General features: G+C 43.2%; 1 protein-coding gene across 1 annotated transcript in view; it reads left to right on the forward strand.

Moving 5' to 3' along the window:
• Nucleotides 1–1,437: 1,437 nt before the first annotated feature.
• The window catches only part of vps37d (VPS37D subunit of ESCRT-I), a 28,320-nt gene continuing 12,853 nt past the window's right edge, over nt 1,438–16,904 (forward strand). The window contains exons 1-2 of the mRNA XM_030069542.1: nt 1,438–1,661; nt 7,625–7,796. Coding sequence (XP_029925402.1) covers nt 1,539–1,661; nt 7,625–7,796 — 295 coding nt within the window. The 5' untranslated portion in view covers nt 1,438–1,538. The remainder of the gene's footprint in view (nt 1,662–7,624; nt 7,797–16,904) is intronic.

Consider the following 16,904-nt stretch of genomic DNA (forward strand, 5'->3'; position numbering starts at 1 on the left):
CACATATTTTTTTGGGTCGGTGTAAGCTTTAGTGATCGTAAGATTCCTCCTGCAGACTTGAGCCAACCATTTATTTCTCCTCTGCGTGTCGGTGGGGAAACGTTCATGCTCCTTTCTCCGAGCGACTGCAGCATCCACATTCAGCACAGAAAACCACGGTGCAGTCTCCATGCAGGGACAACACGGAGAACAGGGCACTGACAAACTGCTGGACACGCTATTCATGTTATTTAGATTTATTTAATGAATTCATTGCTGTAAATAAGTGCATAGTAAAATGACAAAAGATACATAAAATATATACCATGTGTCAAAGTCCATACTGATAAGTGCTTTGATTAACCACAGAGCTGCTCAGTGTACATGCCTACAAACTAATGTTGACTTCTATGGCATCAAACCACATCATGTAATGTTTTATCATTATAATCAAGGCAGAACATGAAGGTGGTGATTCTGTCAAATTGTTAGACAGTGTTACCAGTGACAGTCACCTGTGGGTCTCCTTCTGGTGACCCACATCCTAATGTTATCTTTCTATTGAAAGACAACATTAGGATGTGACTGCTCTTGACTACTGTATAAGTTTGAAAAAAATAATACAAAAAAGGATTCAAAGCAGTAAACAACAGCAACACACTCCTTAACCAAGGCAACATTAGCCTAAAATTACATACCATTAAATTCAATTCAATTTTATTCGTACAGCATCAAATCATACCAAAAGTTATCTCAAGGTGCTTTACAGAAACCTAACAGATACTGGCCAAATCTCCCAAAATCTCCCCCAAAAGCAGCACAGGGTGACACTGGTGAGGAAAAAAAACCTTAAACCCATTTACACACATATAACATGTCGGTGTATTATAAAAATATTGTAAATCAGTGCATCTATTGAGTTCTAATTACCAAAAATCTATGTTCTGTCTACAGTTCTATCTATGTGGTATATGCTTTCAAATTGGCCACCAAAAACTTCCAGGATTGATCCGAACTTCCGTTGACGCGACTCTCTCTCTACACGGCTCTGTGTTTACCCTGCTATTTCATGACAAAATGGCCGCTGTTAAAAAGCTCTGTTGGGAAAACAACAAGAATACAACCCATAAATCAAGTGAAATAGTGAAGATTGATTTTTTTTAAAGCATTTCAAATCTTTTTTTTTTTCATGGTAGTGTACATCCTTTCATGCTATAGGTTAGATTTTCCCAACATTTTGCAAAGGCGTGGCTATAGTTGGGTTAATGTTGTGGAATGTCAGGGATGCGTCGTTTTCTCTTTTCATTTACAGCAAACGTCTCCTCAAATACAGTGTAACTATATTTTCACTGACTCGCTTTATATTCCTTAAAGAAAATGTCCTCCAGAATAGTCGTCCACGAGCGTTTTATTTTGGAAGTTGTGAGCGGAAGTGGTGTGGTTCATTGTAGCCGTCTTGACGCTGCTGGCGAATCGCATCGCATTCCAATGTGAGCGAAATGTAACCGAGCGGGCTTTATGTTTCCAAGTCGTCCTCAGCCGCAATTTGAAGGAATAAAATGTCCAACTTGGTGGAGTCCAACTCTTGCCCTGACGGCTACAGGGCTTTAAGTACAAGTGAGCTGCGGGAGCTTTTGCAAAACGACGACAAAATGGATCAAATCATTCGACTCAATGAGAAGGTAGGTAACCCATTTGTTGGTCCTCAAAGAAGCAAACTGTCATAAGCAGATTGCTCCGGAGAAACGTGATACACATCTGGGTTTTTTCCTCCTCTCTTTGTCTCAACGAAAGGGTTTCACAAATCCCCCTTTTTTTTTCCTTTTTTCCTTCGGCGCTCTAAATGAATATTTGTTGTCTTTTGTCATGGCATATGATGTGCAGTGTGTGTAGCGCAAATCAGCTTTTACATGGCTCATCGACTGTCTGCGTGGCGAGCGGTCGGATTTTCCATTTGGTTTCCATCAACCGACTTTTATTGCTGATATGTGTTTTGAATTAATGCAACTACCGGGAGGCGAGGATGGATATTTTGTTGTTTGGCGCATCTGGCGTATTCTTTTACTTTACCTGCGTTCTCTTCATGCGGGAAGCATCACGGTATCCCTCCAGCCCCGATACACGCAGCTCTCTCTCGTGTAAAAGCGACGTGACGCCGAACTCCCTTCACACATCTGGCGATTTGATGTCTCCGCGTTTGTTTGGCTGACTACCCAGCCGGTAGAACATGACTTAAGATTTGGTCTGGCATGTTTGAATGCACTCTTTGTTTCGGCATGAGTATAATATATCAAGCAGTTTGTCTTAAAATGGAATTACAACTTTTACAGAAGGTTCGCCTGTTGTTCGATCAGAAATTCCTCACCAAAGCGCAGCGCAGTGGGCCGTAGCAGGCATAGCGCGCCAATGTTTTAAAAAAGTCAAATTTTATAAAAATAAACTACGGGTTGGTTCATTGTATACCAGCCGAATTGAAGACCGGCTCATACACTTTCAGAAAATACCTTTCAGTACATCCTACCAAGTGTGCTGCTTTGGCAGTTGAGCAAAGTACCACTAAATTGCCAGATTTTCAATAGAGTCTGGTTTCGTGTTTTGCCCGTTGTATAATCACAGGATATCCTCCCTGCCGTCAACAGACACAACATCTTTCTTTCTCTTTCTGGCTCATACACTCAAACACACACACAAAAGCTATAGTCAAGCTGCTCGTAAACTTTTTCAGGCACTCCACCCCCATTTGATAAGTTTTGCCCTCAAGAACCCCTACTGAAAAGAGCCTTTGTTAGTCATGATTTAGTGTAGAATTGCACAGCTCAGTCTCATGGCTATGGGTGGGGTGATAACAACAGTGAAACGTGATCAGAGTTGTCATCCTCATACTGTGCATTTTGTCACTTCAGGCAAAATAATTGTGAAATGACTCAGTTTGGTGATGCTGGGGTCCCAGGCCAAGCTTGGTTTAGAGAACCACTTAGCTGGATCTTAGCATTCCTCTCACTACCAATACCCACATTCCTCTTATTTGTCTCACCAAGAGGGGAAAAGCCAGTTGTCAGCTGATTCTGCCTTGGGGAAAAAAAACAATACTGACTTGGACTGGATAATCTTCCTGCCCAGCTCTTGGCAAAAGATGTGACATTTGAAACCTGCCTGTGTGAATGAATTGGAACGATGGAGCCAAAGTGGTTGAGTCTCACCAAGAGGTCAAACAATTCTCCCCTGGGACGAGAGCAGAGTCACTCAGAGGCACAATGCAGAGATCTCAGGGATATTCCAGCGACTATTCACCCAGGCTGTGGTTTATCGTACATAATTTATCACACAATTCTTGTATTTCCCGGGGATATGGGTCCTCTATACAGTCTTTCACCCAGTGTTGTAGCTGTGAATGAAAAGGAGGGGAAAGAATGACCTCCAGATGGTGATCACTGCAAAAGGACGAACAAGAAACAGAAAAGCATTCATTCGGGATTGGACAAATCTTGTGCAACTTGTGGAACATTAGGCCCGATTGAAATATATTGTAGTCATCTGGGCGCGTCCTGCCCTGTGTTATAATACATCCAGAAACTTCCCGGGCACTCAAGGACAAAAAGTAAAACAGCTATGGGTGATATTTCTTGCATTTCTGCGTCACATTTTGTTGTTTTGGTGTGTGTGTCTTATCCCTGATGATAACTGGCTCAAATGTAGCTGCTATGACGGCATATTTCCAGCAGCTACAATCAAGTTTAATAGCAGAATAGTTCCGTCAACTACCATCAACATCGCTGTGTGTCAGGCTTTGGCATCTCTTAGAATCAAAGAGTAACGGCTTTTCTTTCTCGAGCTGTCATTTTCGACTGACATTCAGCAATCATACAGGGAGAAATCCATTGTAGATGAGGCAGAGAGAGCGATTTCTCCACAGACATTAGCCACAATACCTCACAATGCAACGCAGCAACCAGACATATGGCGCTTTGAGTAATGGGTACAGGTCATTCTGGGAAAAATGTTGAAATTCACAAGCAAATCGATGTAGACAAGACAGGTTGAAAGAATGTTGGCACACCAGAAAAATGACTTACAAGTCCTCATCACGAAATAACTCCTGGAACGCGCCGAGCATCACAAACTGAGATATTGAACAGTGTGAGAGTCATCTAAGGGTAGACTTTTTCTTTTCAACTCATCCCAAATGGTGCTCGGGAAGAAATATGAAGTTTACTGGCCCTTCCACCCAAGACTATCACGGCTTTTCATGTCTGTGTGCTGACTGAGAAGTGCAGATTCCTCTTTCATGGAATAGATGAAATGCACCCCGTCAATTTCACTGGAGACTGAATGCTAAATTGATAGCTGAGGACTGGAGAAGCCTAATTAGGCTCGAGCCTCATTTAGGAGAGTCTTCAAATTGTCAAAGGTAAGAAAGGGAAGCACCTATTTACTTCATTTCATGCGGTCAGACATGTTGAACCGCAGAAGACAACTGTGCTGCTGCTATTGTTTTCCCAGAGCGATGTGCTGGCACACAACTCGCAGTGCCACAGCGCTGTCCAAGTGTCATTTGTCAGTGATGGTAAACACTGTCAGGTCTGCTTTACAGCCAGCGCATCAACATGCATGCACTCAGTCCTCAAAGGCATGCAAAAGTGGCTGTTTGATAAACGGGTGGATCAGCCAGAGCCGGAAATGGAAGGTCTGTTTCAATTCCTGTTTAGGGAAAATGGGCCGGATGATTGGGACCCAAGGCTGAAAGGAGCTGTGTTGTGATCTTTATTATTGCAGGAGGTTTTCAGAGAGAGAGCAGCAGATCTGTAGTATCCCCCCCTGCACTCACGCACAGCTTATTTTGACTGTTGGCCGCATTCTGCAAATTCCTCTGAACTTGGGACTTGTGATTGCCCCACAAACATCCTTTTTGATGACCCATAAATCTGAGACAGATGCACAGCGCAACACTGGGCGCAGAGAAATAGCCTTTGGGCTCAGACTGAAAACGATCCGCGCGGGCAGAGGCACTGGAATGCTGAGACTGATGGAATATTAAGGGAGGATTCACTTTTGAGCGCTGGCTAAAATGCAATATGAACCTCAGCGACTGGCGACATTTTGGCGTTTGAGACACCAGATCTTCTTTACAGCCCCGACATGATGGTGTTGGCCGCACTTGAAAGCGGGTGCTATTCACTTTAATCACTCAGAGTTTGCTCGTGGTCTTGCTTATACACAGAGAAAACAAAGATTCAAAGCACTTAACTTCCAAAAAAAAATCATAATTACACATATAACACAGTGAATATTGACCATTGACTCCAAAGTATACTTTCCATTTTCATGCTATATTACTAATTAATGATTAGAATAAGCCTCAAGGCATATAAATGTGCCCTATTTCTCAAGAAAGGCATTTATCTCAGATTAAAAACCGGATAAAATTGTAATGTCGCTTCTCAGATCCTGTATTTTATACCCGTGCAAAATAGGAACTTGACAGAGGGGAAATCTGGCGTGGATTTATGGGTTTATAACAGAGAGACTCACCAGTGATCCTGCCTCTGACATTTATAAAGTGATCCTGGTAGGCCTATAGTGTTTGAGCTACACTGTGATGTCTCTTAGTTAATAGAGGAATCCTGAAAAAACGTTCTTATTTTCACTTGTGTTAAGTTTTTTTTTTTTTTTTTTTTGGAAAAGCATAAACTTTAAGCCCTTTTTAAAAATCATCAGAATGAAAAAAAGGTCGTCCAAACCCAGACTTTGGAGAGGATTTCACCAGCCAGTGAACTTGGTTTCAGTTCATTTAGAGTGTGTGTTGACCGCCCCGCCCTGACGCTGTATTAAATCAGATGCTCCCGCTTACGTTTCATGGTGATGACCGATGAGCGCCGTGACCGATCACAGCTGTAATTTGTGCAGCCCGTTATCACTTAACATATGATTTTCTTGTTTCACAGTTGTGATGCATTGGTTAATACGATCATTAGATGGGTAAATGCGTCGTGAAGCTGTTTCCTAACCGACAGCATGGATGTAAATTGAGCTGTGCTTGGACAGATGCGCGGCCTGTATCGGCTCGGCTGCTTAGCAGATTTCTGATATCATTATTGGTGCCCCTCAGGCTGCAGTGGGGACAGTGCACTCTGCCTTTCCTCATCCACAGCCACTGTATCCAAATTATAGCAGCAAATCAAGGTTCGGGACACTGATGTGCATAAGGAACATGGAACTGGGGCTGCACAATTAATTTTATTTTCAGTTACAGTTTTGGCAAAAATCAAGCGGTCCCTTTTTAAGATGGTGGAAGTAGAAGGCCTGGTCAACAAAAAAAAGATAAAACTACATCAGTGGTTTACTTTTTTTTTTTTTGCTTTTTCAGTCCTATTATATTTAAAGGGTCCTAACAGTGATTCTGCATTTTTAGTGTAATATCTACAAAAATCTACATCACGTTCCTGCTGATCTTTTCCCAAACCAAGCAGTCGTATTTTGGAATTATCACTTTTATCCAGCCATTGGTTTCCATTCATTCCACTATGATATGAAAGTGAACTCTCAGAGACGTCAGATTGTCTTCACACCAGTATTACATCACCATAATAAAATCATCCATAATTGTGTTTTCATTGCTTAAAATTGGGTGGAGTGAAAAAGTCCCTCAACCAGAAAAAAGTCCCCACAGACACATTTTTTTTGCACAACCTATTATCAGTTCTGTGGTTTATGAATGGCAACAACTTTGTAAGGCGCAGAAGCAGAACATTATGTGGTGGGCGTTTCAATCAAAACTTTTAATTTGAAAATCGAGGTACCCCCCCCTCACGATTTGCAAATTGATTTGTTTGAACGTAAAATGAGGGGAAGTTGTAGTAAACAGGCCACACATTAAAAATCACTGGTACAATCCTTTAAATATCTCGAAGTTTCACTGTTCATAAGGATCAGTTTCTTAAAAAAAAGTACAAAACACGACAGTAATTAATTGTAATTTAAATTTTTACCATAGTTGTGCAGCCTCAATGGAAAGAATGGGAATAGTTTGTTGTTCTTGAGACTCTTTTGTTGCTGTTGTCAGATGGATGAAGGACAAGCTTAAAATCAGTAAGGCCTATGATGTAAAAAATAGAATAAAAGACAATGAATTTTAGTAATCATCCCATCATCATTCAGTCATATTGATGGATGTAATAATCACACTGGGTACCAACATCTCATCTCTGTGAGGCTTACTCATCACTGTTGGCAGTCAGCACCTCATTTAGCTGCCTGCTAAAAGGTTTTACCACTTTTTGAATGTGACTAACACTCTTCCCTCCTTCACCAACCACTGCTGAGGTGGCCTTGAGCAAGGCACTGCACCTCCAGCTGCTCCGGTGTGCTGAGTGGCTCCCTGTGGCCTGCAGCAGAGGACTGGAGCTGCATCGGGCAGCACCCAGCTGAGAGTGTGTCTGATCTGTCAGTGTGAGGCATGGCGCTCGGTTGTGTCTCGCTGGATAAATAAAGGTTAGGAAGAGCCTGAGAAATATTGGCCGTGACAACTTTTTCAACATGTCGTGGGAAAGTCGTGCAAAATTTGGACACCTGAGATCTTCTTGTTGACCTTTCATCTGTGCTTAGCGCTGTAGACGCCGCTGCTCTCTGACTTTGTGCTTGTGTTCAGTTTCAGGAGCTGCAGGTGGACAGAGAGTCTCTGCTGGCCTCCAACCGGAGCCTTGCCGAGGAGAGCCTCGCACGGCGACCCCGCCTTAATAATGGCAAACTCCAGCTGGCTGAGAAATACCGGGAACTGTCCAACCTGACAACCGCATGCTGGGAAAAACAGAGTCAGCTTGGTGAGTGTTACCCCACGCTGGAGGGACAAAGGGGGAAAAACGGATGACTGATGCGTCTAGCTCCATATAGGCTGGCAGTGGAAGATCATTGTCAAGACATAAGTCAGGAGCATTGTGGTTGTGATGACAGGGTCACGGGTTCAAATTCCTGGACTGGATCAGTAAATATGGCCTTGCAAAGTGAATGCAAAGAAGTGCTCAAGCCTGTTTCAATCCCAAAACGAAGCTGTTTCTTAAATGATGGAAGTGTTTTCTCTTTGCCTTTAAAAAGCTAAATATTGCCTTCCCGTTTCCTTTGCTAACCAGTAACATTTCATACGTCCGTGCTTTGCTTGCAAACACAGCTGCATTAGTTTCTTGTCGCCAACCACTCAGAGTTTGTTCATGCGATGAATTAAACTTGTTCTGTCATTATGGCCAGCATATATCCCTCACTGAAAAGAAACCAAAAGCCGAAATCGCAGAAAGCCCACAGAAAACGTTGCATCCTCACCACCAAGGTTTGAAGTAATTACATATGATATCCCGCAGTTGCTCTTCATTGTCTTTCCTCGTAAATGCTCTGAGACCAACGGCTTTTTACTGGAAACTTTAAGAGATAGCAAGCGATGTCATTTTAACACTCCTTTGAATTATATTTAGCACACATGGCTTTGTGCACGGCGATTGGATGGTGCAGTTACAGAAATGGTGCACTGGAATGAAAATAAAAAGATGAGATTAGCTTTATGTGTCCCAGTTGCATCATTTTGTCATAGATATGAAGGCAAGCAAAGGAACGGGAACACAGCATCCCTCACTCGCCGTCCAGCCGTCCTCCTCTCACTTCAGTCCTCTTTTTTCCTGCAACCCCGTTGTTCAGACTTTGATGCGGACTCAATCAACCCCAATTTTCTGGTGTTTGAAGCCATGACAAGGGAGATGAATTATTTGTTGACTCTTTACCACACTTTTCCTCGCACTCTCGCTCTCGCTCGCTTCTGCCTTCACGAACGTCGCGCGGCCTAGTTGAAATGGTGCAGCAGTCAGACGTTGAAAAGCCTTTTGTCTGGGCACTCTGCTGCTGCCTCTCTGGTTCAAAGGAGACGGGTAAGTTTCACATGACAGTACAGAAAGGCTTCAGAGTGTCGGCGAGGCAAGCCTTCAACTACTCAGCATAAGCCTCAGCATAACTGGAGTTTGGTCATGGGAACAAAATGGAGCATGTCGAATGCCAGCAGGAAGCTTACAGCAGTTGTCAAGGAATTTGCGGGATGGAAGGGGCCTTGTCTTTGTTTAGGCGAGCCATGCTTTTGACAGGGCGGCTATAGGGCCGCGCCAGAGGAAGTCTCATAAGCCTCGCTCCTAAATTCTAAGCCTCGTGGGCGAATTGCACAAATTCCTAAAATTGTTTGTATGAGTCACGCCGAAGAGCAGGTGATAGAATAAATCCCGCTGGTTTAATTTCAGGAGGTAAGGTCAGCCAACGCTTTTTCACCACACCAGGTGAAAGCTTTTATGGATCAGACACAGCACTCGCCTTTTTTTTTTTTAATACGCTAATGAATGCATGTTTTTTTTGTTTTTTTTTTTAATCCACAATGCCAGACTTCTTGCACAGCCTCAGCTGCTGTCCAGTGATGGAAGGTGGGTGGAATGTTCAACTTCCTGTCAACACACAGCGCACAGATGCTGTCCCACCTCCCCAGCGAAGCAGGATGGGCGGGGGTCCTTCCTTCCTCTCCATAACATCTGATTCTCATTTGGTGCAACAAGGAAGGAAGACGGGGTGAACGAGGAGCATTTCTTGAGGCTAGTAATGTCAGGCAAACTGTGTGGCGGATAAGGCAGGCAGCTGCATTGTGTAACGCAGCCTGCTGTTGGTTGGTGGATGGGATGCATGAGGGGAGAAATCTGGCTCAGTGTGTTGTGTTGTGGTCCCCAGGTAGAATTACAGCCTTGAACATCTCTGTGTTCCAGTTCGTTTTTTCACTGCCAGTGTTTGCATCCAGTTTCCTCAGCCTCTTTCTTGCACCACTATTGTTAATTCATGGCATTAACTTTGAAACTTTTGAGCTGCTGGGATGAGAGACAGCCTCCCCACACACATGGAAACCCACCCACATGCATAGTCTTTTGTGCTCCTATTTTTGTTTTTTTGAAGGGAAAATCCAGCCTCGTACACCACAACAACCAGCTTTTGGTGATGTACCTCTTATTTCTGAGTTTGATAGGAGGAAATGTTTCTACAACCTTAAACGTCAAGGGTAGACATTAGGTTTTGATGTTTGTCAGAATCAGACAGCGTCGTGCTTGATGTTCAGACTGAGGCCTCGTTCAGACTGCAGGCGAATCAGTTTTGTTTCTCAGATCATCTCAGACTGTCCTCACTGTCATTTGCAAGAGCTCAGATCCGATTTGTGTGTCCAGACATCACCAACCTATCTGCATGGGTCGCTATGGGAACAATGTAGGCGTCAGTAACTGCGCACACGGGTGATGCAGCTTTCCAACGTGGAAGCAGAAGAAATGTCCAGAAGCTGCCGGCAGACGGTTTATTTCAGCGTCTGTCCACCGAGTTTCGTCCTCCATGTGGCTCTGCCAGCAGCAGCAGCAGGGATTCTGCTCTGCTGCACGTTCATCACTCAGGATTTGACATTGTCATCGTGTGTCGCGCTGTGAGTGACATGACAGACACTTTGAAATTGTATTTGAGTGTCCAGAGCGTCTGAACTGAGACGCATCAGTAGAAATCCAATCGGAATCAAATGTCATTTGGATCTGATTTGCAAAAATCGCATTCCTTGTGGGTTTTTTGGTGTCCAGACTTTCTAAAATCAATCTGGATATGACAAAAAACGGATTTGGGATAGCAGTCTGGACAAGGCTTGAATGATCATTCTGTTTCTGTTCCATTATTCAGTCCAAAGTGGCCCTTGTGTTAGTCGATTTCTGCAGGAGGAAGGATTTGAATCGCTGAAGCCTGACCTGTAGCCAGATTACAGCGCTACTGCAAATCAGTCTAACTTAGCACCTTTACTGTGTTGACACTGCCAAGTCAGTTTGTTGGTTAAAGGGTTCATAACAAATGTAAGAGAACTAGATTGCCAAAATGCCAATGGAAAACATTTGGACGAATGGTTCAGTGAAGTCGGGGTAATTCTAACAAACAGACTGGGGGTCCTTTCCAGATGGGCTAGTTGATAAATTACATTCAACTCTTGCCAAATCCCGTTGGCAGAGTGAAAGAAACATGGTCCCCTTTCAGAAATGCCTTCAGCGCCCAATGTTGCTCTGCTTTGAGTGTTTTTAGTTTAATTTATATAAACATTGATAACGTCTGTAACTTTATCATGCATTTTCTGATGTTCGCTAATACGCTGTGATCGCTCTCTGGCTCTGGCACAGCTTGATCATGTCAACAACGTTTGTCCTGCCCCATAACGGCGCTGACTGGCCTGGTTACTTTTTCAACCGAGAAATCGTAGCTGAATTGGGCAAAGCCAGAGCTCCTGTGAATCACCACTTTAAAGTCAACATGCGACTCACAGGTCAGGAGCCAGGCTAAAGAGCAGCAGCTTCTTTCTAGAGTTGCCGTTTTCTGCCGATGGTCAACAATCATGCGGGAAGAAATTGATTGTCAAAGAGGAAGAGAGTCAGTTTTCCCAAAGATGGCGGCTCCAGCAGGCCACACTGCAAGACAGGCACATCTCTGTTAAGTTTCAAGTCAGGGGCGCAGCCGTGACCACAGACATGTCCCGATGTCCACAAACTAGTCCGCTGTATTTACATGCACATGTGCACCTTTCATTGAAAGCAGCAAGTTCACGCCCCCCCCCCCCCCCCCCCCCCCCCCCCCCCCCCCCCCCCCCCCCGCATGTTGTTGAAAAGCATTCTGGGAGACTGGAGTAGGGCTACAGTAGAGGAGGCCGGGTGAGGGAAAGTGGGTACACGGACAAAGTAAATAACGTCACTTGATCACGAAATAGCTACTTGAATGTTTTCAGCTGTTGGATTCCTGTTGCTGCAGTCCGTTAAGAAGAATCTGGTAGACACTCTGTTTATTGCACTCATTTTTCTCATTTTTACTGTTCCACTTGGCACATATACAGCCTCCAGAGGTGATGCTGAAATAGAGAATAGGATCATAAAAGAGGGTCAGCCATGAGGCCGTCGCATGTGAACATGAAAGGAAAAAGGCTGTGCCCGTCCGCCGATGAGCTCGGGTCAGCCTCTTAACATCCTGCCACAGGACTGTACTTGTTATGTCTCATTTTCTCTTGTTTGCGGTGTTGGGCGCGGCGATCGAAATGGGATTATGGCTGTGAAGTGAGCGGGATCTGTCAGGCCCGGCGTTTCTATTCACTTCCCTGGGAATCAAACCGGCTGTCTCCAGGCAGACAAAAGACACTCGTCACCTCTGTAGCAGGGGAACAAAGGGCACATGGGGGTCATTCAGTAACCAACACTGCCTTTTTTTTTTTGCGATGGTCCATATTCAGTCGTGAATACCAGTTTTATAACCTCTGACTCAAATTCAGTAATTACCTTCTGTGCTGTAAAGACGTTCGATGACCTGTTTGTTTTGTGTTGCAGATTTAGATCTATGCACATTGTATACATCGATGCACACTGGTTTTATTGGTTTTTTATCATCTATTTATCATCTGGGTGCAATTTATTTATTTATCATCTGTTTATACTGTAAATTTGCACATTGCCCTCATCTATGCACATTGTATACATCAATGCACACTGGTTTTATTGGTTTTTTGCACATTGTTTTTTTGCACATTGGGTACTTAGATCTTTAGATCTCGAGGGTCATCTTTTATTCTTTATTTTTGATTTACTTAGTCTTTATTTTTGATTTACTTAATCTTGTACTCTGTGGATACTGCTGAAAACTGTGAATTTCCTTCAGGATGAATAAAGTATCTATCTATCTATCTATCTATCTAGATACTTACGAGACGCACATTTTGTGTTTTTAGTTTGGTTTTAGTTCAGTCTCCAATAGATATTTTATGGCGTGGAATTCAGAGTCTAAAAAGTCGGCTATCCATCAGGCCGCACCTATAATAGGCGAAAAATAAAGAGCCTGCCACTCACAGTGTGTGGTGAACTCATCCAGGCTGTCACAAGAGGTCTTCCAGTTGGAGAAACATTGGCTCTGGCTTCACACAGCTATTTGTAATCCCATGAGCTGCTCTGAGCGTCGCCCAAAGTGCCATTCTAATGGTCTAATGGTATTTAATATATTATAAAATGGCTCCTTCCAAAATTAGAGTTTAAACCCCGATGGGCCCGGAGCAGTTTTTCATCAGCCATTCCATCAGCTATTATGTATGATAGACATTAAATTTTTGCAAAGTGGTGGAGGAAGTCCATTTGCACTGTGACTTAGCTTGATGTGCGCGCAACAATTAAACATCAATCCCGAACGTGTCAAAAGGCCATATATCACAAACACTAAGTCCTACAGTCACAAAAGTCCTCATAAGCAGTGAAAAGCCACACAGATTTGCCTTTTGGGCCACCCGAGCCCACCATGATGGATTTTCTGCAATTTAATTTGGGAAGGAAGTGATATTTCTGTGCTCATCGTATTAGCCAACTTGCAAAGGACAAATTGGTCGTAACCCCAGAGCGTTCTGAGTGATACAGTGCCACCGCCAGTTTCCTCATTTAATGTGCTCTGTCTGTTTCGCAGTTAGCAGTGACAGCCGCATCACAGCGCTTCCCTTGAATACACTCACATGCTGCGGTTTCACGTTTGCCACGCTTTATTTTTGCTCTCACTCCTTCCCCGCGTGAGAGAAGACAAACGTCAGGACAGGAATGCTGCAGGGTCATAATTCACCGCGGACTTGTTGGCTAATTTTCAGGGCTCGAATACATTCTTGCCCTGGAAGGCCCCATCTGTAATACCATGACCTATTTGTGTATAATCAGCTGCAGATAGCCTGCCCAGCGTGTTAAACAGCTTTTCTTCACTTGAATCCCGAGAACCAGCCTCAGTAAGGTAGATTTCATGTCTCTCAGGGGGGATAAGGAATGACGGTCCCGTAGACAAGATGACAACTACATGTTTGTTTCGTTTCTAGCTGGCGCTCCATCACTCAGCTGCATTGATATCTAGCAGCTTTTGACAAGCGGCAAAGTCACTGGCAGGTCAGCTGTGAACCTCCTCTCATGTGACGACTCTGTTTCCTCCCATTTATCTGTCAATCTTTCTATTTACTTAGCTATTTTTATCCATTTGGATGTTTTTAAAAATATATTTATGTGTCTGTTTATTTATTTTCCTGTCTACTTGGATCTGTCTTACTTCCAAGTCTAGTGCAAAAGTATGAAAGGTCCAGTGGGGGCAAGGAGCTGCTGAAATTGTGATGTTTCCTTTTTTAACACTTGTTTATTTTTCCAGTTACAGTCAAAAACAGAAACCAGGTATATCCACTCAGTGGCCACTTTATTAGGTCTACCTGCTCAATCTAATGCAACCCAATCCAACTGATCCGCCATAAAGTTTCCTTCTCTGCTGCCTATAATGCTCAGCTTGTCTTGTTGTCACAGTAATAGAGGTGTTCATTCACTTCTATGTTTGGCATTGAGCTCATAGTTAGTGCTGCTGTTGGACTGGACTGCATTTTATTGAGAGCTGTTTCCAATATTCTGTCCCCCCTCATGTATATAAATGGCGAGGGGCAAAAAATTAGAAACACCTCTCAGTATAACGTAGTCCAGTAGCAGACCTCTGCAAACTACAACCTCAGAAATAAACACATAATTAAAGTAACACATTCTGCACAATGTCAACACAAACTGAACATTATAAACTTTGTTAAAAAGGTAGAATTTATGGCAGGGCTGTTGTTGCACTGAGCTGCGTTAGATTATACAGTTGGACTTGATAAAGTGGCCACTGGGTGTAGTTTGGCATATTTAAAATTTATGAGGATATTTATGAAGGTTTGAATGAGTCGACTTCATTATTTCAACTTCTAGAAATAATCCTGTTGGGACCACAAGCCAAACCCCCTACTTTTGGATAATAAGACAAATTTTGATCAAGGTTGTTGAATGCTATCGAAGCAAGCATGGGCTCTTTTTTTCGGCATATTCGTCAGAGGCAGCAGGGCTCAGAAAATGGGCAGGTAGGAATTTCAGCCCAGCCGTGTCGAGAGGATCTGTCTCATCCTGCATCACAGTGTGCACTGCAGGTTCCTGGCGCCTTTTGGCAAGGTCCGGTGACATGTTGGGATCAGCTGCTGGCTGCTGAGCCCACACAGCGCTTTCATGTCAGCTGTCACATCGATTGGAGTTTCCCACAACACAACACAACCTGTCCGACATCTTTTTTTTTTTTTTTTCTGTGGGAACAACAACACATAGGTTTGGACTCCACATCGTCTTAGATCTCATCAGAGACGAGAGAGCTGCGTTAAGGCTATTTTTTCCCCCCTCTTTATTTGGTTTCAGTCGGTGTTAATTTTGCTGACTGAAAGTATTTGTCAACAGCAATTTGTCCAGGATGAAAGTAACACGAAAACGAAATAAAAATTAACCTTTGTTGACAAAAACTGTCAAAATGGGACATTTTTGTCAACAAATAAAAGAGACAAAAATACCACAAATAGATGAATGGACAGACAATTCCTGACCTTGGAGGGGAACAGATATATGGGCAAACTTTACTTTTGATATTACAGTATAGAGACAAAAATATAAGAAACCATCATCAGGAATGTAGATCAATCTATGTATTAAAGGACACTAGCAAATAAACTGATGAGGAATTTGTCAACACACCCCAGACTGAAACTAAATTCACAACTAAAATGGGACTAAAATCAAAATGCAAAAAAACAACAACATAAGGCTACATCCACATTGATGCATTCTGGTTTTAAAAAGCTTAACTTTTTCTATGTTTGTGTCTATCATCCACACGTCTTCAGACCCCTAAAATGGAGACTTTTGGACACGTGCATGTTTGTATTGTATTTATTGATTGATTGATTGATTGTATGGATGGAGATTATTTCTGATACGGTGCTAAAACACTCACGTGGACACAGATCGTTTTCATTTTAAAATGCCATTTTAAACAAAGATGCATCAGTGTGGATACAGCCTAAGTCTATAATTCCATTTTAAATGCGTATTTAATATGTGTTTGTAACAAGCACATGGTCCAGTCGTCAGCCACATTATCCTGAAGTGAACAAGCTCTAGATTTACAACTTTACAGCAGTCGGCATCTTGCTTGAATGTGTTTTTTTTTTTTTTTTTTCCCCACCCGTTTTTGAATTTAGTCGGTCCAATGCGGTTGAGCTTCTGTGGCGTGAAGCTTTGCAAAACTCGTCAGGACATGAGAATTTAGCTTAAGGCTGAAGAAAAACAGAAGCAACTGGAAGAGGAGTTGATTTTTAACAGCAACAACTCCCACTAATGTAGACAGCCCGACACGGGCAAGATACAAGCTTTGACTCCACGTCATCCCATCGTCCACACTCCCAGATGAGATGGTTATGTTACCCCATCCCCACCACCATCCGCCCTGTTAGTGCTACGCCGCATTAGCCTCCAGGTCAGCTGAATGACTCCCCCCCCCGCGCTCCCCACCTTCTGAAATGTAGGTCACATGCAGCTGCTCTAGAAGTATTTGTTTGCTTGGCTGTCACCTCTCATTACACCCCCATCTACAACATCTGCAGTGTGGGGTCATGAAGAAGGCCGTTCTTTCATGCATGCATGCTCTGTTTTTATGATTTTTTTATTTTTTTTTTACTACATCCTAAGTACATGTCCGCATAACAGTGGCCAAAACCCCAAAGCCTTGGCATGGAGCATTAGATTATTAATGCTGCTGAGGTGATGGAGAGATATGAAGTGGAAAATGTTGTGTAGCACTGGAGATAAGGCTTAATGCTTCACACATCCTGCATATAGTTTTTTGTTTTGTTTTAGTGAATTCACCGCCAGTGAAGACTGAGTGAATTGCTTTTTATGAGAAAACTGCACTACCATACATCAATGACATCCAGGGACCATTTAAAGGGATAGTTCACACGTTTTGAAAAATGTGACATTTCACCCCACCCCCCATGTTATGTAGGACAGTCG

The sequence above is a fragment of the Myripristis murdjan genome, chromosome 14 (assembly GCF_902150065.1).
Source record: "Myripristis murdjan chromosome 14, fMyrMur1.1, whole genome shotgun sequence".
Classification (NCBI taxonomy): Eukaryota; Metazoa; Chordata; class Actinopteri; order Holocentriformes; family Holocentridae; genus Myripristis; species Myripristis murdjan.